Genomic DNA, 23,953 nt, shown 5'->3' on the forward strand with positions numbered 1-23,953 from the left:
AGTATATATGTTTGTGTTAATAAAGGAAATCAAATTGCTAGTAAATTTTGTAATAGTGTGTATGTTCTCGTAAGTACTACTATGGATTTCATAATGTACTTAAATTAAATTAAAAATATATATATTTTTAAACTACAGGTTTATTCTTTAAATAGAATTTTAAAATAAACTTCTTTCTTAGGCGTGCGTTTTCTAGGTTCTCAATGGCTAAGGGATACTTAGGAAATACTCGGCTAGGGAGGGGTTTTACACATTAAGTGAAAATTTACAAAACGAAGTGTATGCCAATCAACTAAGAGAGATAAGATAGTGTCTTGGAGAGGTATTTTTGCAATATGAAAGCAGGTATGGGAACCAGCAAAGAGGCGCAATACCCGAGGAAGTAGCATCAGAAGACACAAATGAAGACTTCGACTCCTAGAGTACACTTAATAGGCCGAAGAAGACCCGAACCCGAACTCGAAGAACAACCTCCACTTCAGAAGCATCAACAACGAATATAATGTCCACCATGCAACTACAGAGTAATGAGTTTCACCAATATCTGGGAACCCTTGACTTGCTACCATGCTACTAGAAAATCCACAACAAAGAGCCAACTTTGATGTCTTAGAATATTGGAAAACTAGAAAATGAATTTTTCCTGTATTATCAAAACTTGTACTAGATGTTTTCTCTGTTCCTATCTCAACCATCTCATCCGAACAAACATTTAGTGCAAGTGGAAGAATTTTAAATGAAAGGAGGACTAAACTTTCACCAAAATTAATTAAAGTCCTCATATGTCTTTGAGATTGGGAATGGTCGTGTCATCAAGATCAATATGAGGTTGTCGACGATACTTTAATAGAATTATTTCAATTTTATAATTTATGATACAGATGAGGGAGGTCCTAGTCAACCCTCAAATAGTTATTTTGTAAATTGTAACTTTGTAATTTATAAATTAACTGTTAATTATTACATTTTTTTTTTCTTACCAAGTTTTTGTCCTAGTTGAGTTTTTCTTTGTAAGGTTTTTAACGAGACAATAATTGTTTTAATTTCTTATTTATTATTTTATTGTTTGATAAATTAATAAATCTAATTTTTCTTATATTATAATTTAATTGTGTTAAAATTGAATTAACATTTGAAATGTTAACTAAAAAAAAATTAATTTAATTGAATTGAATTGATATTTGAAAAGTTAACTAAAAAAAATTACACAAAAAAAAAAAAAAAAAAATGGGTAGGGATCACTTTGTAGACAAAGAGGCAAGCTAAGTTAGGCTGGCCTGTAATTTGGCCTAACCCGCACGGTCGGGAAGGGGTCATTTTTCCACCTCTAGCTATAATATTGGAATATGTATATTATACTCTAGTGAAATTCAATGTAATTGCCTGTCCAAGTTTCTTTCAAATTTTATCAATCTTGGTTTAGTAGCTTAGTGGCTGTATTTTCATTTAATATTATTCTTAATTCTTTAAAATATTTGAAATATTTCCCATTTTTCTAATCTAGTGTAGCATAGCATAATTTAGCAACCAAACACTCCCCATGTACAAAACAGTCAGAAGAAAACAAATTAAAAAACGGGAACCCAGAAAAACGGATCGGTTCTCAGTGTGTAATACTTAGGTTTCAAGTTTCTTAAACAGAGCATCAAGAAACGCCGGGTTTCGCAGAACACCATACATTACAAGTTTACAACTGACTTCAGAAACCCACCTTCAGGTACTTAAATTAATCGCTTTGAACTCCTTTTTCTTCTTCTTCAAAGCAGAACTTCTCCTTTATTTTTCTTGTTGTAGTTTATTAATCTTAGTTGATGTACTTGGAAATTACGTTTGAATCACTAAAGGTTTACCAAAAAAGTAAAGGGCATTTTTGATAGAATATACTGGGTTCTGTTTGTGAACAATTAATTAGAAATTTGAAAATTCTTAGCGGTTTTGGATTCATAAACCCACAGTTGCCTAATTTGGGGTTTTAGGGTTTATGGGGTCTTAGTTTCGAACTCGACTTCGCCTAAAAAAATAGTTGGAATTTAGGTTGTAGTTATGAATAATTATGAGAAATAATAATATAAGCTCTGTAACAATTCCTTAATGGTTAAATTATGTATCAATTGAAGAGAAGATGAGGAGGGTTTTCTATGTTTGATTGTTCTTGTGAATCAGAAATTTAATGAATACGAAATACTGAGAAATTTGTTTCAACTATCTACCATCTATTTTGTGAGAACAAACATGTTTCTCTGGGATATAAAGGAGGGTATGTTACTTGTTGACTTTGTCTAACAATGGACGGCGAGACTGGAAGTGCTTTGTGATTTGTGGCACTTGTGCAGCGAAACATGAAGTGCTTTGTGATTTGTGGCACTTGTGCAGCGAAACATGAAGTGCCACAAATCATGAATTTTGGAAAAGAGAAGGTGACACTCACATCCCGGTACAATTACATTGACTTTTGTGGGCTGCACTAACATAAACAGATGCTACCATGCGGGAAAGAATGTTTCTTTGATAACAGCCTCTGTCCAGACTGGAGATTGTAACTCACTGACCACATGATTTTCTCCTATGTTAATTATGCTTTTGCTTTTTCCTGCACTTCTTAACCTTAAAATTGAAAATTTCTATGTATGTGATAGTTGTAATTTAATGTTATTTCATTAAGTTAGTGTACTGAAAAAGAGGAGAAGGATAAAAGAAGGGAAAGTAATACAGCCACCGACAGTAGTGCACCGAATTTGTGCACCGAATGACGTGACAAAATCCTGACCGTTGATTAATTTTAATATTAATCAACGGTCAGGATTTTGTCACGTCATTCGGTGCACAAATTCGGTGCACTACCGTCGGTGACTGTAGCATTACTCTAAAAGAAGTTACTTGACTGCCCTTCTTTCTCCAGATTTTGCTTGTATTACTTGTTGAATCAACTGTAGTGGATTTAAGATGATTAAGACTGCATCATAAGATGGTACGGTTATAAGGAGTAGTGTTCTGTTTGAAATAATGTTTTTTCATTATTACTTGAGCTATTTCTACTGAGCATGCTCCATAACTGTGTGCTTCCTATGAGTTTATTTTATTTTATGTAGAAACTGAAGATGGCATTTTGACAATTTTTATCATTGTTCCCCGTCGTTTAAGTTTTGTTTCTCTATGTGAGACACCGGATGCCAAAATACTTTTGCAATGGTTTTTAGAGACTCAGAATCTGATGTTGCAACAATGCTTGGCTAAAGAAGAAGTATTTTGGTTCATTCAATCAAACATTTATGTGCAGTAATTTGGTACATTGGCATAGTAAAAACAAAATGTAGTTCTTACCCAAGGTAGAATACAGTGCTTTTTTCTCATATAGCTTTTACAATGTGAAGGTTGTAGTCTCTACTCCATGAACAGATGTAGAGGTTCCTTATCCTATGAAGATGAATTGGGATTTGGTTACTATATTTTATCGCTGGTGATTCACTTTTCATGAGCATATTGAACACATATATAATAGTTGATTTTGATTTCATCCATGATATTGTGAGAAAGTAGATTGTCATTCCATATAAAGAAAGAAGTTCAGTTGAGAGATTTTTGCGAAGCCTCTCTTACTTCCTTTACAATTTTTAGCTCACCTTTTATTGCTATATTCCAACTTGAGGAAGAGTGGAGTTTTTCTTCTTCTTTGATATTGATATTGTATTATATGGGCATTGGCCCCATGGAGTCTGTACTATCTATTGTAACTGGTGTATGAATTAGGATTGTATATAATGTGTTTTAATAAATAAATATATAGTAAGGAGTATCATATGACACGGTAAGTTTACATTGCACAATAAATATACTTTTCTCAAAATTTAGGAGAACTATTTGGGAAAGTTTTTCTTGGCGTGGTGGCTTTGCATCAGAGAACAGGAATTCAACTCCAAGAATATCTCTTCTTGTTTTCTCTACTCTGTCTTCATTTACATGCAGCTAATGTTACATAAATTTTCAAAAGAAGTGACTTTTTAATATTGGAGCTTTTAAATACTTGTTATATAGTTCCTATCTGAATATAGTGGTTTACTTTGATGGATATTTATAGTGACAGATTTCTGCTGCTCTTTTTCACTATTCATTTATTTATTGGGCTTTTATTTTTAAATAGCACTCAGGCTTTGGATAATGCCATCAGAATCTGATAAGTGGGGATGGGAACATGTTAGTGTGTTTGGTGGGTTTGACAGGGGAAGTGGTACAAAGAGGTGGAAATGCAACCACTGCAATCTAAGATATAATGGATCTTATTCACGTGTTAGAGCCCACCTTCTTGGGTTCTCAGGTGTTGGAGTCAAAAGCTGTCCAGCAATAGACAGGTCTCTGAGAGAAGCATTCCAGATCCTAGAGGAGGAGCGCCTTGCTCGGAAAAAGAAAAGGATTTCTGGGAATGGAAAGCCTGGTAAGCGCATCCGGACATCACAGTCAACCCTTACAGTGAAAAACATCTCCAAAGAAGATGTGGATGACATGATAGCTAGGTTTTTCTATGCTGATGGACTGAATGTAAATGTTATTAACTCTCCATATTTTCTTGAAATGCTGAAAGCAATATCTGCTTTTGGCCCAGGGTATGAACTTCCATCTATAGATAAGTTTTCCGATTCCTTTTTAAGTAAAGAGAAAGAAAGGATTGAGAAATTCATGGCTTCAATTAGGGAGTCTTGGCCTCACACTGGATGTTCAATGCTCTGTATCAGTCGCTTAGATAGCACACTAGGCTACTTCCACATTAGTATTTTTGTCTCAAGTCCTAGGGGACTCATATTCTTAAAAGCAGTCGATATAGATGATACTGACGAGACAGAGAATTTGTTCGCTAGTGTTCTTATTGATGCAATTTTAGAAGTTGGGCCCACAAATGTACTTCAAATAATCTCACATCTAGGCCATCCCTGTAAATCTTCTGAATCTCTTGTACTGTCAAAGTTCCCTCACATTTTTTGGTCTCCTTGTACTTCACATTCTATTCACATGTTGATGGAAGAAATAGCAGGCTTGGAGTGGATAAAATCTATTGTTTCGTGTGCTAAGGAGATTGAGCAACTCATGATGTATTACCAGCATGCTTATCCAGGTCTTTTTACTCATAATCTGAAAGAGAGTTCTGACCCTCTTTCTGCCAAGTTTGCACCTTCATACTGCTTCATTCAGAGGATTTTTGAGCTAAAGCAGGTACTTCAAGAGGCAGTTGTTAGTGAAGAGTTTAAGCAATGGAAGCTTAATATGCAAGGAGACAATGTAATTGTTGAATCTGCCATTTTAGGTGATGATTTCTGGTGCAAGGTTCATTTGTTCTTACAGTTATGTGAGCCTTTTGTAAGATTACTTGCTACATTTGATATCGACAAATCTCCTATGGGAATTGTACATGAATGGCGGGTTCAGGCACTTGAAGCCGTAAGAACTAGGGGAATCGATTCCACTGCATTGAATCAGTTGGAAGTCCTGATAGAAAATAGATGGGACTTGTTATTTTCCCCTCTTCATGCTGTAGCTTATATGCTAAACCCTAGATATTTTGGAAGAGGTCAAAGCAAGGATAAAACTCTAATGCGGGGTTGGAAAGCCACTCTCGAAAGATATGAGTGTGATAGTTCAGCCAGACGGATTCTTAGAGAGCAGCTCAGCTCTTACTGGCGACTAGAGGGATCCTTAGGAGAGGAAGATGCTGTGGAATTTAGAGATAAAATGGAACCAGTTGCATGGTGGGAGAACTTTGGTTTTGAAACACAGCAATTGCAGACACTAGCAATAAAGGTTCTCAGTCAGGTTTCAAGTGTTGCAATGTGTCAAGAAATTTGGCAAGAAAATGACTTCCCATGTCGAGAAACAGCTAATAGGTTGGGTGTGGATAGAGTCGAAGATCTTGTTTTCGTTAGAAACAACCTCAGACTTCATAGCCAAAGATACGGGAATTCAAGTTCCCCGTCTGGGCAAAGAAATGCAAATCTAAGTTACCCATCTGGAGTTAAGTCATGCGATAGTGTCCATCTTGATCAAACAATGTCAGTTGTAAATATCCATGATGGATTGTGAAAAAAAAATTGTACCATTTATCTGTCCTTCCTGTATTTACTGAAAGCAGAACTCTGGGCTGTTGTAATGTAGATGTTTGTCTAAGATCAAGTTTTAGAAGTGATTAGATCTCAATTTGTGAATATTCAGAAGTATGATTTATAGTTGCTATCTTTACCAAAATTTCTGGTTTCTTTGACAGTTCATTTGCTTTTTGAAACCCAATCCTTGCTCTCTAAGCATCATAACATCATATTATTTATCCTCATAATTATTGAATGATTTGGTTTTTAAACTTGATGATACAAGGAAAAGATATAAAAATAAAAGAAACAGGAAACCCTTGATGAGATGTATAATTTAACAGGCTAGAGTTTTATTTGTTTATTTAATCTTAAGAGGGAATAGATAGTGTAAAAGCTTTGTAGGGCATGGGAAAGATGTTAAATTGGAGATGGTGGTACATTTATTTATTGCAGTGTCTTTGTTTTAAATGGGTTTGCAATCGTATACAGCTGTGATTTTAAGTCTCTTTACTGGAGGAGCAATATTAAAATGTGTTATCTAGAGTCAATTATGAATGTAGTTGGGATTGAGCCTAACTGTTTTTTTTTTTTTTTTTTTTTTGTTGATCAGGTGGGCCAACTTGTACACACTTCAACTAATCCCTTAAGGCTTTGAAATTGACGACCGAAAAAGCCCCTAAGTGATCATCCCTATTAGGGCTTGTGATGACTCGAATTTATGAGCTTATAGAATCTCATTTTACTCTTTTACTATTAGATTACCTAGTGATGGTTAGCCTAATTGTTCTTTGCTATCATCTTGTATTCATGAAAATCGATTTCCAGATGATAATAGGTTAAATGAAGCTCAAAATTATTGAGATACCAGAAGATAATATGAAAGCCTTATTGGTATTTCTAAAAATATAAGGTTGTTATTAAGATTAACCCAAATCACATCACATGAGATATATCCACTTATTTTTTGAAACATTAGTATCATTCATGTTTTCATTGTTTTTATTCGGAAACAACAATTTTCAGAGTATAATCCCAAAAACAATTGAATTTTGAAATAATTGCACCACCGGCAAAGTATTTAATCTACCCCATAGTGGGAATGATTTTATTGAAGAAAAATAAGGTATTTGTTAGTGGAAAACCTTGAATAGTGAGGGCCAGGATCATTTTCAAAGATCAAAGTGGGGTATTCTCTGACCCATTTTATGATTTTATGCTCCTTCAATCCATGCCAATTAAGAGAACAACACAACGCAAATCTCTCCCAGCAATTTAGTAGCTTAATGTGATGTGAGTAGTGACGTGGGGTTTAGCACATGTGTATTCAAATTTGTCTACAAAATGAAATTTGTCGGTCCAATTAAATATTTAAATTTGCTTTTACTTTCTCCAGCTTTGTCCGTTTTATAAAAGTTTGTGATTTTGGCATATTTGATTAATTTTTTATTCTACATGATATTTAATTTGGTAGAAATTCAACTGTGAAAAGAGATCATTATGTACAAATGAGATAATTAATTAATTGGTGAACTTAATTAGCATAAATCATGGTGCCAAAATTATAGAGGATATGGAGTTGTTAATTAATTATTATAGAGGATAAGACATCTACTTTACTTTGTATTTAAGAAAACTTAAATTAATTAAAGGGAGTATCAAACTGTAGATGGTCAAGCTCTTTGAAAAACAAAAAATGGAAGAGACCTGAAAAGTGGGTGAATAAAGGAACAAAAGCAGTAAAGATATGCATACCTTGAGCAACATAAAATAAATTAGTATTTAAGAGTTTAATTAAGACGTAATTACTTCCCAATTAGACCCTACACTACAACGATAAAAAAGAAAAAAGAAAAGAAAATGAAGATGAAATATTAATAAACCACATAAAGTGAAAATGGGAGCAAAAGGAAACAACATGCAAGTAAAACAAGAAATTAAATGATAATTATAACAATAAAAAAAAAAAATCAAAACATAAGAAATAGTTGGGTTTTTTATTTTTTTTATTTATCATTAGGGGTGTTCATGTTAGATTGTGCACACCTCAACTAATCCATCAAGACCTTATAATTATCAGTCGGGTAAGAGATCTAGTGGTTACCTTTATTAGTACTTGGAGGGACTCGAACTTATAAACTTATTACACTTTTTTGGTTGGACTCAAAGAATAAATAACTCGATATAAAATGAGCAGTAGATAGTATATGCTTGATGATGTACAAAGAAAGCTTAAGTATAATAAATTTGTATAGATTTATAGAGCTGTTAGTTGTTCATTTTATATGGAAATATTATCTAAAACTATGATGATCTATGTAAATAGTTGGAGGAGGGTAGCTTACCGGTTTCTTTAATTGTCCTAATCCTAAATTATGAGATTCTTAGATGTTTAATTTGTGCCACATATAGTTAAAGACTCCTCTCTCATGCCTCGTAGGTTAACTACACAATGGCTTAGTTAATTAACTAATTAATCAAATGTCAGCATGCAGTATATACATATAAAAACGTTTAAAGTTTATATATATACTAGTTATTGGAATACAATGATAGTTTAACAACACAATAAACGTTATTAATTTCATTAACAATGACACTATAACTATATCAATTTTAATACTACTGCACCACTGCATGCAACTGATAGATTCTCAGATTTTTGTTCCACGTAAAAGACAATCCATCTATTATTCCTTAATTAAATCCTCCTAGGTTCGACGTTGAATATTGTAATTGATTCATGTTATAGAGATTTAGGGCTGCCCAGAAAAATTAATCAAGAAAAAGAAAAAAGAAAAAAAAAGGAATTTGTGCCGTTGCTTTGTCGCTCACTTTGTAGTTTCCGTTAGCACGGGAAAAATTAATACAGTATATCCTAATTCTGCTAATAAACTGTTGGTAATTAAGGGTAAATACTAATTAATTAATGAAGTTAATTCGATGTAAGATTTGAGGAAGACAAAATAAAGGAGAAGCACAATGCTAAATCTAAGCATTGTGCTTGAAAAATAATTTTATTTTTAAAAAGTAAATCAATGACTTGATTCTATTTACAGATCCAAATATTTTTTGTTTTTTGTCGGTGTAAAAAGAAATATGATACCTAATATGAACCGAGGATCCAATAACAGATATATAAACTGTAGAGATTCTTGAATGTATTATCCAAGAGGTTTTAAACTAGAGTACCTTTTCGATATTAATAGGGATAGTCACTGAAACTCTTACCCAGCCGGTAATTCCAAGGTCCCAGAGGATTAGTTGAGGTACGTGTTGAAGATGCTAAAATCTACGGTTGTGGAAGTAGGGTCTGATCTCGTGAGATTGAAGCCACTGGTAATCCGCTACATCTGCACACAAAGCAAACAAGCGTGGAACTTACTTGGACCCTGGTGTGGTGTCTGCCATAGGCACTGTGACGCTCAAGTTAGTAAGATTGAATGAGGCAATTTACTGAGGTTAAGGGAATGAAGGGTTACTAGAGGTCAAGTCGAGAACTAGAACCGCGGTGTAGTAGTATAGCTCATAGGAGTAAGAGCTTGGGTACTAGTAGGTGATGTTGAGGCTGAATGCTAGAGGAGTAACCTCTGTTTACACAGTAGTTATAGGATCTTTGTATCCTGATAGGACTCTGAATCCTTAAGGGAAGAGGTCTCATGAATAGGAAAAATCCTGATTCACTTGACTTAATAGTGACAAGAGTCCTGATCTGCCTATAATACGGAATCTTGGACAAATTAGGATTGAACAAAACAAGAAGAATGCCACTTACCTTGGTTTAGAAGACCTGGCCTTAGATGTGTCGTCGTTGTCGCCCATTTCGAAAGAAGGTTGGATTTGGGGGTCGCGACTTGGCCCAAGTCATGAGCTCCGATGCTGACCCAAAATTGGATCATAAGCTTAGGTCACTGTGATGAAACATGTCTGTTCGGGCCTGATAAGGCCCCGGATGATTTTGACCCCCACACGTATAAACTGGTCCGAACACCCTTGTTGATAAAATAATAATAATATGTATATGTATATTAATCCGTTGAAGAAATATATATTAAAATTCAAGGTTGAAAATTAGATATTTGTAGAATAATTAACCTCTTTAACCTGTTAAAAAAGAAATGAAGAATCATATTGTTAAGGCAAAAAAAAGTCCTCGGCCCAAATAGACCCAAAGACGAAGACACCTTCAATAAAGCTCGAAGCTAGGGCCCAATTCCGATTGGACACACAACAGAGTTTTGCTAATCAGGTCCGTTCGGTACGCCTACCCAGTTGCTCACCATTTGGACCCAATCAGGAGAGGCCCGGTTTGTTTAGACCTCACAGCCAGTTTATCTGAGCACAAACCCTCTGATCCTAGAACATCTTATGGACTTAGGATCTACTTGGGGCCCAGGGTCGCCTACGTACTCTGGTACTATCCGAACTCTACTAAAGAGGTCCATCACTACCCTAATTCATCTAAGATCCCTATCCTAGACACATTGGGACTCCCTTTCCTACTAAGGTAAGGGAGCCAAAGGCTCCACTCTTTCACAAAACCACAACTTCAAGGACTCCTAGTCCTACCAGGATTCGAAGACCCTACTATCGTTATTTAAACAAAGGTCAGCCCTCTCACAAAGGATGGACACACTACACCTTCAGACCTCGGAGTTCCCACTTTTGAAAACTTCGCACTACAGCCGCAGTTATAGTCTCTGACTAGACTTCCGGTAACATTTTCTCTCCTTAACCCTCACTAAATTAGCATCACTCAGCCTTGCTGACTTGAGCGTCGGAGTGTCTATGCCAAACACCACCCTGGTGTTTTCCGTCCGCTTCACGCTTGTTTTCTTGCATGTGCAGGTGCAGCAAATCGCTAGTAGCCTCAACCTCATGGGATCAATCCCTATTTTCGTAAAGGTAGATTTTTGCATCTATACATATATTAATGTGTCTCTCATGATTGGTGCGTATGTGTGTGTGTGTGTGTATATATATANGAAAACAACCTATACCCAACCCAAGAATCATCTAAAAAAGAAGATAAAATAATGCATTGGTTATATTTCTATTTTCTAATCGTTTGTTTATTGTAATGAATCAAAATCATATATCCTTAATCAAAACACCCATTAATGACATTGTTAATGTTCTTTTGATCACCACAAATAATCAAACCTTGAAATCTAAAAGGAGTAGCCAATAATAGACAAACTCTTTGATACTTTTGCATTTTAAACCCATAAATTAGTTGGAATCTTTTTGTTTGGTGAATTATTGAACTTAAAAAGCAAACCCATTCCTTCTTTCCCACTACTTATTCTTCTGCCATTATCTCAATCTGGAGGGTTGCATTGTAATTGAATGATAACAAAAAGCATCGAACACCCTTTTATTCTTTCAAAGTTTATGAGCTTATTTATTTAAATAAAGAGTCAGCGTTGAGATTAAAATTGTAAGATTTATTCCAGAAAAAAAGATTGGGTAGTTGGGAAGTGGTTGAATTTTGCAGGAAAATTGTTCTGGTGTTGAAATAAGTAGTAGAACAAGAAGAACGCATACAGCTGTAATGAAAACCAAGATGAGCCAATTGATGGTTTCTTAAGTGCAAAGACTTGCATAAACAATTGAAAATTAGTTTCATGACCATTTCTTCCTGGTGGATATAGCACTCACCACTATCACCTATTGCTTCTTGAAAATACCGTAATCTATTTATTGGCTTTTGCAAAAACTGCTCCCCAAGATCCTATTGTTTGGAGTATCTAAAGACACAGGCGCGTGGTAAATATTCATTAGAAAAAGATTATAGGAAAGTACTATGAACATTCCTATTCCAAAGTTTTGATTAAATTAATTCAAAGCATTCTTAGCTTTTGATTATTAATTCATTTGAAGAATCGGAGGAAGTGAAGGAAAGTTGAACCAAACAGAAGTAATTCTATTGAGAATGTTCCAAAAGAAGTTGCAATTTTTTTTGTAAAAATATGATTTTATTCTTCCAGTATAATTGGTGACTAACTCTAATTAGCATATGAGAATAGAACATCCCATTGACCATAACCTTAACCTTTTTTCATTGAATTTCAATTAAACTGAATGAAATAAACCCTATTCTAACACTTGGCCCAAGATTTAGGGATGAAATTTGAGTTAACGACTTTTTCCCACCCAATTAATGGTTTAATGATACTTTTCTACTTATAAACTTTTAAAATATTACTTTATTATCCAAATTTATATTCCGGTGATAAATAGAGAGCAAACTCGGTCTAAGACTATTGAAGCTTTTAAAGAGGGGAAGCCAATGAGTATTTTGGTGCTGGAAGGTTGGATTTTGGTGCTTGAGATTGATCAAAATTTGACATGGGAGCGGCTGTTGCGCAAACCCTAATTGCTTGATTACTGGCTATAGGCAGGGTCGACGGGATTAGGGTTTGAGGGGTTTTGGTGAGTGATGATCAAGGAAGAGAATGGTGGTGTGGGCTCGCGAGCTAGCTCGACTCGACTCGAGTCTGGCTCGTTCACGGCTCAGTTCGTGAGACATAATGAGTCGAGCCTGGCTCGAAAAAACTGGGGGTTTTCTGAAGTACAAGGGATTAAAATGCAAATTTTAGAACAAAAGTTTTTAAAAATGACAAAATGCCCCCCGATATTAAAATCCCTAAAATGTCAACAGTTTATCATTTGCTGTAAAAGTCATCCCAAACTCTAAAATCGGCAGCACAACTTCCAGTCGTCGTCAAGTCTTCGCCGTCAACACCGTCTTCTTCGTCAGATTTTCGTCGCAAAGTTGTCGCCGTCAAACCCATTGAACTCTCGCCGACGCTTGGCCGCGATTCCTTTCCTTTTCTCTGTTAGCCATGAAAATCATCTGTGATGCCATCGACCGTCGATTTCTCGTGGTAAGGTTGTTTGTTTTGGAGCTTCTTCGGTTGATGTTGCTTGTGAAACCCATATGTGATTGATTTTTGTGAACCATTTCAATGGAATTTTAAGAATGATTTTTGTGAAATTTTTTGTCTGTAACAGGGGGCTTTTTCCGGTGAAACAATTTAGGGAATCTTGTATCAGGGTCATGTTGTGGTCGCTGACCATCGTGGTGTTGCTGTGAAACCCATAGAAGAACCGTTGAGCCCTTGATCTGGTATCCTATTTAACGTTTGTGTACTATCTATGAAGAGCAGTCTGCAGGCTAGTTTGTTTCATTGGTTGTTTAAATTGCTTTACTGAATTTGTTAATTTGTTTGTGGCTGTGGTTGTGTTGTGGACTTGTGGGACATTTGTTTACATGAAAATTGAAATTGTAAAGGAGTTTGTTAATTTGTTTGTGGACTTGTACTTGTGGGGATTTATTTTACAGTAAATAGCAGAAGGGCAATTTATAAATTTGTTTGTGGTTGTGGTTGTGCATTTGGTGGTGGGGACTGGGGGCTTTGTTATATATTAAATTGCAAAAGGGTAAAGGGCAGTGAAGACTAAATTGCAAAAGGGTAAAGGGCAGTGAAGAGTCTTCACGGTTGAAATCCCCTGCACTAGCCAGTAGGGGATTTGCTTGTTTTGAAGGAATCTTTAATTTGGTATTAAAGACATTATGATTTATGTAGTAGAATAAATAGACATAAGACATATAATTCTACAAAGTCATTTATAGAATAAATGGGTTTGAATGAATAAATAGAGTATTTAATTCTTCAACCAACATCTCTAATTAAAGAATAAATGAATGTTAGGATGTATTGGTTACCATTAATATTGGTTTAAATTGACAAAATTAGATGCAGTATCCAGTATGTAACGTTTGATGTGCAATGTATAATGTATTGGTTTGGTGTGTGTGCAATGTAATAGTTTTACATTATTTCATATTGGTTTTGCATTAAATTGTTCATTTTTTTTTTTTTCATTTATAGGTTTGTAAATGGAGGGTACTTCCTCAAGCACCCCTACAATACAAGATGCAATTACCAATACACTTGACGATAACCTTAACTTGAATGCAACCACAACAAATACGGAGCAAAGTATTAGTAGCCCGGATAATGGTGATGAGAATGAAAATCCAATTCAGAAGAAAAAAAGAGTGAAGACATCAGTGGTATGGACGGAGTTTAAGGAGGTGATACTCCTTAATGGTACCAAAAAGGCAGAGTGTATTAATTGCAAAGTAAAGTTGTGTATTAATGCTACCGGAAGCACCACCCAGTTTAATAGACATTTAAGTTGGTTTTTAAGGAGAAAAACTTTCATGAGGCAACAACATATTAGTTTTCCGAGTGCCGGTAATGATGTTGCAACTACTATTTTGCCAACTTTAAGTGGGAAGTTTGACATGTTGAAAATGAGAAAACTTATCGCCCATTGGGTGCTCATGCATGAACATCCATTTACAATTGTGGAGGAGGAGAGCTTAAACAATATGATGAAGTATGAGATTCCAGAATTGACTTCGGTTCCCCGCCATACTTATAAAAAAGATTGTATGAAGGTATATGAAAATGAGAAGGTCAAATTGAAGACTTTGTTGAAGAGTGTGACAAAAATCAGTTTGACTACAGACTTATGGAATTTAGGGAATCAAAAGATGGAGTATACGGTGTTGACTGAGCATTGGATAGATAGTACTTGGAGGCTGAATAGACGTATCCTCAACTTTGTTCATCTACCTCCTCCCTGGACTGGTATTGCGATTGCATACGACATTTTCAAGTGCTTAATGGGATGAGGAATTGAAAATAAAGTATATATTATTGTTGTGGATAATGCTTCAAGTAATGATTTTGCGATTAAAATTTTGAAGGAAAATTTTGAAGTTTCGGGGAAACTCCTTTGTAGAGGTAAACTGTTTCATGTAAGATGTTGTGTACACATCTTGAACCTGATTGTTCAAGATGGACTTTATCAAATTAGGCACATCATTGACGACATCTATGAGAGTGTGTTGTATATCAATAGTTCAGAAAATAGGCTTAAGGTATTTTCTGAGATTGTTCAACAACTTAATTTTCCGTATCAGAAACTTATTCTCCATTGTAAAACAAGGTGGAATTCTACCTATGAAATGTTGGCAATGATAATTAAGTTCAAAAAGGTTTTTCCAAGATTGAAAGAGAGGGATATCAATTATCATAATAATCGGAGTGACGAGGATTGGGAGAAAGTGGAGAAAATCTGTGACATTTTAAAAGTATTCAGTGGTTCAACCAAACTCATTTCAGGAAGTGATTATCCGACATTTAATTTATTCTTGAAGGAGGTGTGTGTAGTGAAATGTATGTTGGATAGTAAAAGTGAATCTGAAGATGATTTTATTAGAGTAATGGTTAGGAAAATGAAAGAGAAGTTCGATAAATATTGGGGGGAATGTAATGTATTGATGTCTGTGGTTGCTCTATTGGATCCTCAGTTGAAAATAAGGGTTATTCAGTGGGCATTCCCTAAGATGTATTCTGAGGCAGAAGCATGGGCAAATATGACGACAGTCCGAGATGCATTGTATGAGTTATATGAGGAGTATGTTCAAGCTAATCAAGGTGTGACTATCGCTTGTGCTTCTACATCAGAAGGGGATGGACATGCAGCCATTGGTGAGGTGGCTATGGTTGAGGGAGCCCAGGCCTGAGATGATTTTAGCAGTTTTCTAGACGTGGTTGAAACTGTTGAGCCTAGTAAGTATGAGTTGGACTGTTATTTGGGAGAGGGATGCCATAAGTGTGTGGGAAATCATAACTCATTTGATGCCTTACAGTGGTGGAAAGCAAATTCAACCAAGTACCCTATATTGTCTATGATGGCTCGTGAGATACTAGCCATCTCGATCACTACGGTTACTTCAGGGTCTGTATTCAGTATTGGGAGTAGGGTTATTGATAGCTATCGATATTCTTTGTCACTAGCTATGGTGGAGATGTTGTTATGTGGATGTGATTGGTGTCGCACTTTGAATGGAGTGAAGAAAGGGTGCAAAGTAAGTTCCATTGATTATATTTTTTTATTTAATTCAATATTTAAAATTACTTTATTCTAACCTACAGTTTATTTTTATCTCTTTTTCATTTTAGAAAGACGAGGATCACTTGGAGATTCAGCTTCCTGTCTTGTCAGGTGATGGGAGTCAACAAATTGGTTGATTCACTTGTGAGTTATTGGTTGTGACAGTAGGATTCTGCAGGTCTATATTTATTAGTTTTGTGTTCAGGTTTGCATTTTCATCTTTACGGTTTATATAAAATGACAATTGTACTTAATGTGTTTCACATTAATTTGTTTGTAGGAGGAGTGGGGCTACAATGGACATACAACCAATTATCTTTTGAGGATTCCAGTCATTTGACAATTTATATATTTTATTTTGCTGTTATATATATTTTTTGATGGTTGGGGATATCATTTGATGTATAGTTATGCTAACCCCCCATTTTATTTTGATGAAAACTTAATTAAGTCAAGTGAACTAAACAAAAAACCTTTAATTCACTTAACTTAATTTGTGGTATATATAGTATGTTGAATGATAAATTGTTAACAGCAGTAATATTTCATTTAATGTTTATTTTAAGTAGGTTTAATTGTTGGGTGATGTATGAGGACATGAGAAGAAAAAAATTGCAATCTGTGGGACTGAGAAGTTGTTTGAGGATGGCGAAAATGAGAGTCTTTGATATGGGGTGTCGTCCATGCAAGGTTGGCGTGCCACAATGGAAGATGCTGTGAGTACTTTACTTTTAGGGTGAATCATACTATATTGGTGGATATTGATTTTGAAGAGCAACATGAAACTTACAAAAAGACAGTAATTTGTATTTTAAAATGTGGAGCTCGTATAAGACTTATAGAACTTTGATAGCATTAGTGGGGGTGCTAAGATATACCCCCATTTCGTTCTGCAACCACACAAAATAAGCAATTAATCATCAAAACCATCACAAAACCTGTCTTTCTTTCACTTACATTCAAACACATTTTTTATTCCTAATCTTTCCATTTTAAGAAAAAACACAATCTGATTCATGAACAAATAGCATCAGGCGGGCTGCCCAAGAAATTTAAAAAAAAAAAATCGAATTTTTTGGAGCTGGCTCGCGAGCCGACTCGAAACGCCCTTAAATCCATTACGAGCCGAATTGAGTCATAAAATATGTGGCTCAGCTCGAGCTAGTTTCTTTATCCCATTTCACGAGCCAAGCTCGTTAAACCGAAAACTCAGCTTGGCTCGACTCGTGAATAGCCCTAATGATACTGAAATCATAAACAAAATATAAATATAAATAATAAAATATTATTTTAAAAACCTATAAGTGTGAAGGTGCCATTAAACCATTATTTAGTGGAAAAAATCGTTTATTCGGTGAAATTTAAAGTGCAATGACAAAAAGTTTCAGATGAATTTTAAAATAATAAACCAATCAGTCCTGTTGAGGTGGTGATATAAATCCTAGAGAAGCAATAATATTTCTACGTCTAAACCGACCAAGCGGCAGTCTGTACTCTGTACTCAGTTTGTACAATCCTAAGATTACCACCTCGAACAAATATTTTATCCAATTATGTTTAGCTGATGCCAGCAACCCACTTGTTTTTCAGTTCTTACAATCTTGAGTTTGAGTAAATTCTCCTCTTTCCTTCTTTGAACTTAAAATTTGGCCTTAGATTTCGACCTAGCCTCGGCCTTGGTCTATGAGCTGCCACCTTATGCCTTGGTATTTGACCTGCGGTTTTGGCCCTGGTAGTCTGTAAATTTTTAAGTCCTCTCAATACTTAGGATTCCTTACCTCAAATATTCAAATGAACTTATGGAACCCTCCAGTATGTAGTTTTATAATTTTACCCTTGCCACGTATGTTATCCATCAACAGAGACATTTAAGTATACTTAAAGATTTGCCATAACTATTTATATTCATCATATGCATGGATGTCTTGAAGATAGGAAAATAAAGTACATTTATTATTCTAATCATCTGAAGGTAATACTGAACAGAAAGTTTTCAAAAGAGATGGTGGATCACTTCACAGAAGTCCCTTCTCCTGGAAACTCTTGATGCAGTCATCAAACATTTCAGGGACTGATTTGAAAACAGGAAAACCCAACCCAATTATCTTACTGGTATCCATGCTATGTGGATTGTTGTCTCCTTCTTGGATGCTGCATCTGCAATGCCATAAAAAATCACATTAAGCCAAGAACATCATTATTAATTGAGACTTCCAGATGAAGATAGTAAAGTAATTAATGTCTAATGACAAGAATTATAAGTTTGACTTACTTGCTTTCATATGGGTAATTTGGATACTTATCTCTGAGCATCTCAATGATCTGCGACCAATGAGCTACTGAACTTGAGCAGATAAGCCTGCCTGATGCTTTTTTTTCCTCCATAGCAAAAACATGAGCAGCAATTACATCGTCTATGTGGACAAATCCCACGGTTGTGTTTGGATATTCACCTCGCAGACCTTGTAAAGAAGTCATGGAATAATATGGCATCTCAGTCTTTTTCTTTTCTAAATCTTTTTCCCATATTTGTTATGCAAATGAAATAACATATTTTCTAGTATATGATGGTGAAAATGACATCACAAACAATGGAATTCTAACCTTTAACAATGGTCAATATCATGAGCAAGGTGCTGGTTGGTTGTGGTGCAAGCAATGGACCAACCACAAAAGAAGGGTTCACCACTACCAAATCAATCCCGGAATCCTTGGATATTCTCCATGCTTCTTCCTCACCTATGGTCTTTGCATATGCGTACCAAAGCTGCATCAAGCCAACGATTGATTAAATATTGAGATAGAGATTATAATTTTACAATCAAGAATTGATGTAGTGTAAGAGATGTTTACATTATAGCGTTTGCAATATTCAGGATCGCTCCAATGTGACTCATTAAGAGGAGAAACTTGTTGAACATCAAAACGGTATCTTATTGAAGAGCATGAAGAGGTTAGAACAACTCTTTTAACACTTTTTGCTTTCTTGCAGGAGCTCAGTACATTCAAGGTTCCCTTTATGCATGGATCAATCAACGTCGCCTGCAATGTTTTCACATATGGATTTTGGAATGACACTATACCATGTTTAAATTTGTGCAGAAAATCATAGTTATTAAATCACTGAAGATATTTATTGATTTTTCGAGAACTAATCAGATTGAGCCTAAGTAATGACAAAATTAACTTAATTTAACAGTAAATGGAGATAACTATAACCTCATTTACACATAGTTTTGGATTAGGAAACATGCCTGAATGTTATGATCGTATGGAACGAGTACAGGTGAAGCAGTGTGGAATACCCCATCAACACCTTGAATAGCCTCATCAAAGCTTTCTTCCACCAACAAATCAGCTTTCAAAATCTTGAGTCTCTCCTTGGCTCCATTAAACTCCCAGAGGTAACCAACCTTATCTAAATTCTCTGGTCAAAATAAATGAAACAAGAGAAGCATTTTTTGAGTTGCCAAATAAGAGAAGTTGAAAGTTTATCGAGTAAATAATAATAATAATTAAAAAAAAAAAAAGGCACCTGGATCTCGAACAGTAGTGCGGACAACATGGCCTTGCTCAAGTAAGGTCTTGACCAAATAGGCAGCTATGAAGCCAGTTCCTCCAGTTACGCAATATTCCGGCATCTCTCTTCTCTGATTACCTCTTTTGTCTGCGCACATACATATAGTGGTTTGGTTATTTTTAAATGTAAAAGAAACATGTATCATGACTCCATGGCTTGCATATCCTACTTTTATTTTCTTTATTTTTTTAATGGTAGATGAGTCATTCGATCCGGGTGTTTAGCTACTACTCTTGCTTTAATAATAATTTATTGGAAAATGATAGACTTACCGACTAGTGTGTACCGATTTTGTGCACCGAATGACGTGACAAAATCCTGGCCGTTGATTAATATTAACTGATAATAAATAAACGGTCAGGATTGTGCCACATCATTCAGTGCACAAAATCGGTACACACCAGTCGGTAACTGTAGTATTACTCTAATTTATTTACTTGGAATTCCAAACATTCAATATTTTAAAACAAATCGCGAACTGTAGTGTTCAAATAGGCCCAGACAAAGGGGAAACGGGCCGTGTTCTTTTAACATCTCTAGACAAGTACTGGGTTTCTTATGCCATGCAAGAATGGTACTAAGTCTGAGGTTGAGGTGAGTTAATGGGTGACATAAGAGTTTGCAAATGTAGGTTAATTTTGTAAATATATTAATTCACATGTTAAAACAAATAAAACGAACTGATAATTTTTTTTTATTAAGAGGTTAGGTACAATGTATTTTCTATCACTCAGTTACAAAGACAAACAGATTTAGATGATCTTCTTAAGGAATTTTGCTATAAATACTTCATGAAATTCCTTGATTTTTTCTTTTTCTTTTGAGAGATTAACTTATTTACATATGATCAAAACTTGTCATATCCTAAGATATTATATGAGCCACTTCCGAAAACTCAAACCTATGTGATATTCTGAGCCTTCTTGCTTTGAATCATGATTAAGGGAAGTGATTTTTAGTTCTTATCTATTTTGTCACTAGCCCCATTTAAAGGTTTTTATTTTTTATTTTTATTTTTTTTTAAATGGATTACATAATTAATAACTAAGAAACCTTCTTATCTATTATTCTCTTAACTTCTTTTTTACCATTTAAATAAAGGTAATGTACCAATAACAATAATAATATAATTTAACTCCCTCAAAAACACCAACACCCACCTAATGATAAGTCTATAGTTGTACAAATATATTGAAAACATTCCACAAGCCTTTGATAAACTTGATAGGCTTGCGTATGTAGGTTAGATTCATGATTTTACTCTCTTGTGACTTGGCCAGCCGCAGGACTCTGAATACGGTGTGTCTTGCTTGAGCGTTGGAGGGTGAATGCTCGATAGGATCTCCATTGACTCCCTTTGCCTTACGTTTGTGTTTGCATGAAGATATCTAGCTTGTTACATTGGCGAGGAGACTCCTAGGACTGGAAGTACCGGGCCTGAAAAGACCATAGGCCTAGGCCTACCAGTTTTCAGTGTCAACACTATCATATTATTCTTTTTAATCTTTAAACCTCATAAGATGACTAGAACTCCATTATTAACAGAAGAGCGTGTGTTTGGACATTCTTCTTTTCTGCCATTACATCTTAATTCTCTTAAAACCCATAAACTAAACTTTTCCTTCTCCTTTTAACTCTCTTCACATACAAAAACCACTTACAACTCTCATCGTTAGACTTTGTTTTTCTATTTTCCTTCTCCTTTTAACACTATCATCATATTGATCATTGGAAGTGTCTGGGCCGAAGCTTTGGAACTACCGATCGGATAAGAGACCAAGTGGCCACTCCTATTAGTGTCTAGGGGGACTTGAACTCAAGAGCTCATGGAATATTTTTTTGCTCTTTTACCATCATGTCAGCCACTGGTGATTGATTCTTAGCTAAATTGGCATATGCTAAATGAAGAAAAATAACAGTTGAAAAATTGATGTATTGTATTATTGAAAGTTCTGAAGCAATTGCTTTGTATACACACATATATATACAAAGGGAAAGTGAGAAAACTCTAATTAGTTACAACAGCTAACAAACTTATTAACAAACTGACTCTGTTACTAACAAACTTACTCTGTACATGTGACTAACTGATTTTAGACTACTAACTGAGTAATTGATTTTGGTATCTGCAGTATTTTCTAGTACCCTCCCACAAGCTGGAGAATGAATATTAATCATGCCCAACTTGGACACATTTTCGTGAAATGGAACGACACCAAGTAGTTTGGTATATATGTCAGCTAATTGAGTAAAAGAAGAACAGGGCACAAGATGAATGAGACCATCACAAACCTTTTCACGAACAATATGACAGTCGATTTCGATGTGTTTTGCTCATTCATGAAAAGGTTGGGTTTGCTGCGATCTGCAAAGCAGACATGTTGTCACAAAAAAGTAAAGTAAGATGAGTATGTAGCACATGGAGATGATGAAGTAAGTAGGTGAGCCATTGTAATTCATAGGTTGTAGAAGCAAGAGTGCAATACTCAACTTCAAAGGAGGAATGAGAGACGATAGTTTGCTTCTTGGCTCGCCAACTAATTAAGGAAGAACCAAGAAAAATGCAAAAACTTGTGACTAATCGTCGAGTGTCCACACAGCATACCCAATCAAAATCACTAAAAGCTTTGAGAAGCAAAGATGAATTAGTAGGAAAGCAAAGGCCAGAGGCAGGAGAACCTTTAACATAGCGAAGAACACAACGAGCAGCTTGGAGATGAGATGAAGTTAGTTTATCCAAAAATTGATTTAATTGTTGTACCACGAAAGACAAATCTGGACGAGTTGTAGTTAAGTACAACAATCAACCAATCAACCTTCGATAAGGAGAACTATCTGGTAGAGGATCCCCATGAACTTTACTAAGCTTTAAGGAAGAATCCATAGGAGTTTTGGTAGGCTTCGAGCCTAAGAAACTTGAGTCAGACAATATTTCAAGGGCATACTTCCATTGATACAAGGCAATACCTTTGTGAGTTCGGGCCACCTCAAAACCCCAAAAAAATTAAATCCCCCAAGTCTTTAATCTTGAAAGCATCATCTAGATAAGTCTTGACAGAATCAATTTCCACCAAGTTAGTTCCAGCAAGGATTAAATTGTCAACATAAACAATTATAATGGTAATGGAGGCAGCTGAATGTTTGACAAATAGGGAATAATCAAAAAAGGATTGAACGTGTCCAAAAGAAATGAGTGCAGAAGCTAATTTGGAAAACCATTGTCGACTAGCTAGTTTAAGTCCATAAAGAGACTTTTGGAGCTTACAAACTTGTTGAGGATGAGAATAATTAAAACTAGGAGGCAAAACCATATATACTTCTTCTGTGAGATTACCATGCAAAAATGCATTATTAACATCAAGTTGTTTAAGATGCCATTGATTAACAACAGCCAAACCTAAAAGTAATCTGACAGTGGTGAGCTTAGCAACAAGAGAAAAAGTATCAAAATAATCAACACCCTCAGTTTAAGTGTAAACTTTAGCAACGAGATGTGTTTTATATCTTTCTATAGAGCCATCAGCCTTGTATTTGATTTTATAAACCCATTTGCAACCTATCGAAGACTTACCAACCGGAAGATCAGTGAGGACCCAAGTGTTATTCTACTTAAGAGCAGTAATTTCAGCTTATATTGCCTCTTTCCAACATTGATGTTTAATAGCTTGGGTATAAGTTTTGGGTTCAAATGTAGCATAAATTGTTATAGTAAAATGCTTATAGGAAGGAGATAAATTGGAATAAGAGATGACAGAAGATAAAGAATATGGTGTACCTGAGTGGAGATGACTATGATCAGCGGAAGTAGCAAGATTGCAATGATAGTCTTGTAGATATGTGGGAGTCACACGAAGTCTCTATGAATGACGAGGAGCAGGTTGATCAAATATGGGAGCAGGGGATGGTAATGGAGAAGTTTGAGCAACTGGTGAAATATTATAATAAGGCAAAAAAGAGCCTTGAGGTAAAGGGACGGAGGATGCATTTGTTGGTTTAGTAAATGGAATTGAAGAAACAGTTTTCTGGTTTAGTAAATGGAAAGATTGTTTCATGAAATGAGACATTGTGAGATACAAAAATTTCTTTTGAAACTATGTCTAAAAGAATAAAGCCCTTGGTACCAGATTTATAGCCAAGAAAAACACTTTTTCTAGCTCGAGAATCAAACTTTGATCGATTGGTAGACAATGTAGAAGCAAAGCAATGAGAACCAAACACTTTTAGATTGGTAAAATCTGGGGGTTGGTCATGGAGAAGTTCAAAAGGTTATTTATGTTGTAAAAATGGAGAAGGAAGTCTGTTTATCAAGTATACAGCATGGAGAATG

At 35.2% G+C, this 23,953-nt stretch overlaps 2 protein-coding genes across 2 annotated transcripts; one reads left to right on the top strand and one right to left on the bottom strand.

Annotated features, from left to right (window-relative positions):
* Nucleotides 1-1,598: 1,598 nt before the first annotated feature.
* LOC116108057 lies at nt 1,599-6,190 on the top strand. The gene is made up of 2 exons (XM_031394334.1): nt 1,599-1,717; nt 4,139-6,190. Exon 2 carries the CDS (start codon nt 4,156-4,158, stop codon nt 6,064-6,066), a length of 1,911 nt encoding a protein of 636 aa, XP_031250194.1. The 5' UTR covers nt 1,599-1,717; nt 4,139-4,155; the 3' UTR covers nt 6,067-6,190.
* An 11,748-nt stretch (nt 6,191-17,938) lies between these two features.
* On the bottom strand, nt 17,939-19,806 carry LOC116108077 (tetraketide alpha-pyrone reductase 2-like). Its single transcript, XM_031394358.1, has 6 exons — nt 19,582-19,806; nt 19,301-19,473; nt 18,900-19,088; nt 18,651-18,813; nt 18,319-18,508; nt 17,939-18,203 (listed from the first exon to the last, which is right to left on the bottom strand). Exons 1-6 carry the CDS (start codon nt 19,769-19,771, stop codon nt 18,062-18,064), a joined length of 1,047 nt encoding a protein of 348 aa, XP_031250218.1. The 5' UTR covers nt 19,772-19,806; the 3' UTR covers nt 17,939-18,061.
* Between the last annotated feature and the right edge of the window lie 4,147 nt (nt 19,807-23,953).

The sequence above is a fragment of the Pistacia vera genome, unplaced genomic scaffold (assembly GCF_008641045.1).
Source record: "Pistacia vera cultivar Batoury unplaced genomic scaffold, PisVer_v2 Contig552, whole genome shotgun sequence".
NCBI classification, from domain to species: domain Eukaryota; kingdom Viridiplantae; phylum Streptophyta; class Magnoliopsida; order Sapindales; family Anacardiaceae; genus Pistacia; species Pistacia vera.

Excerpts from the sequence above, each read along its gene's own strand:
- LOC116108057 (XM_031394334.1), top strand. The coding sequence starts at position 4,156 with ATGCCATCAGAATCTGATAAGTGGGGATGGGAACATGTTAGTGTGTTT.
- LOC116108077 (XM_031394358.1), bottom strand. The coding sequence starts at position 19,771 with ATGATACATGTTTCTTTTACATTTAAAAATAACCAAACCACTATATGT. Across the intron at positions 19,474-19,581 it reads CACTACTGTTCGAGATCCAG|AGAATTTAGATAAGGTTGGT; the intron begins GTGCCTTTTTTT and ends TATTTTGACCAG. Across the intron at positions 19,089-19,300 it reads CATACGATCATAACATTCAG|GCGACGTTGATTGATCCATG; the intron begins GCATGTTTCCTA and ends AAAACATTGCAG.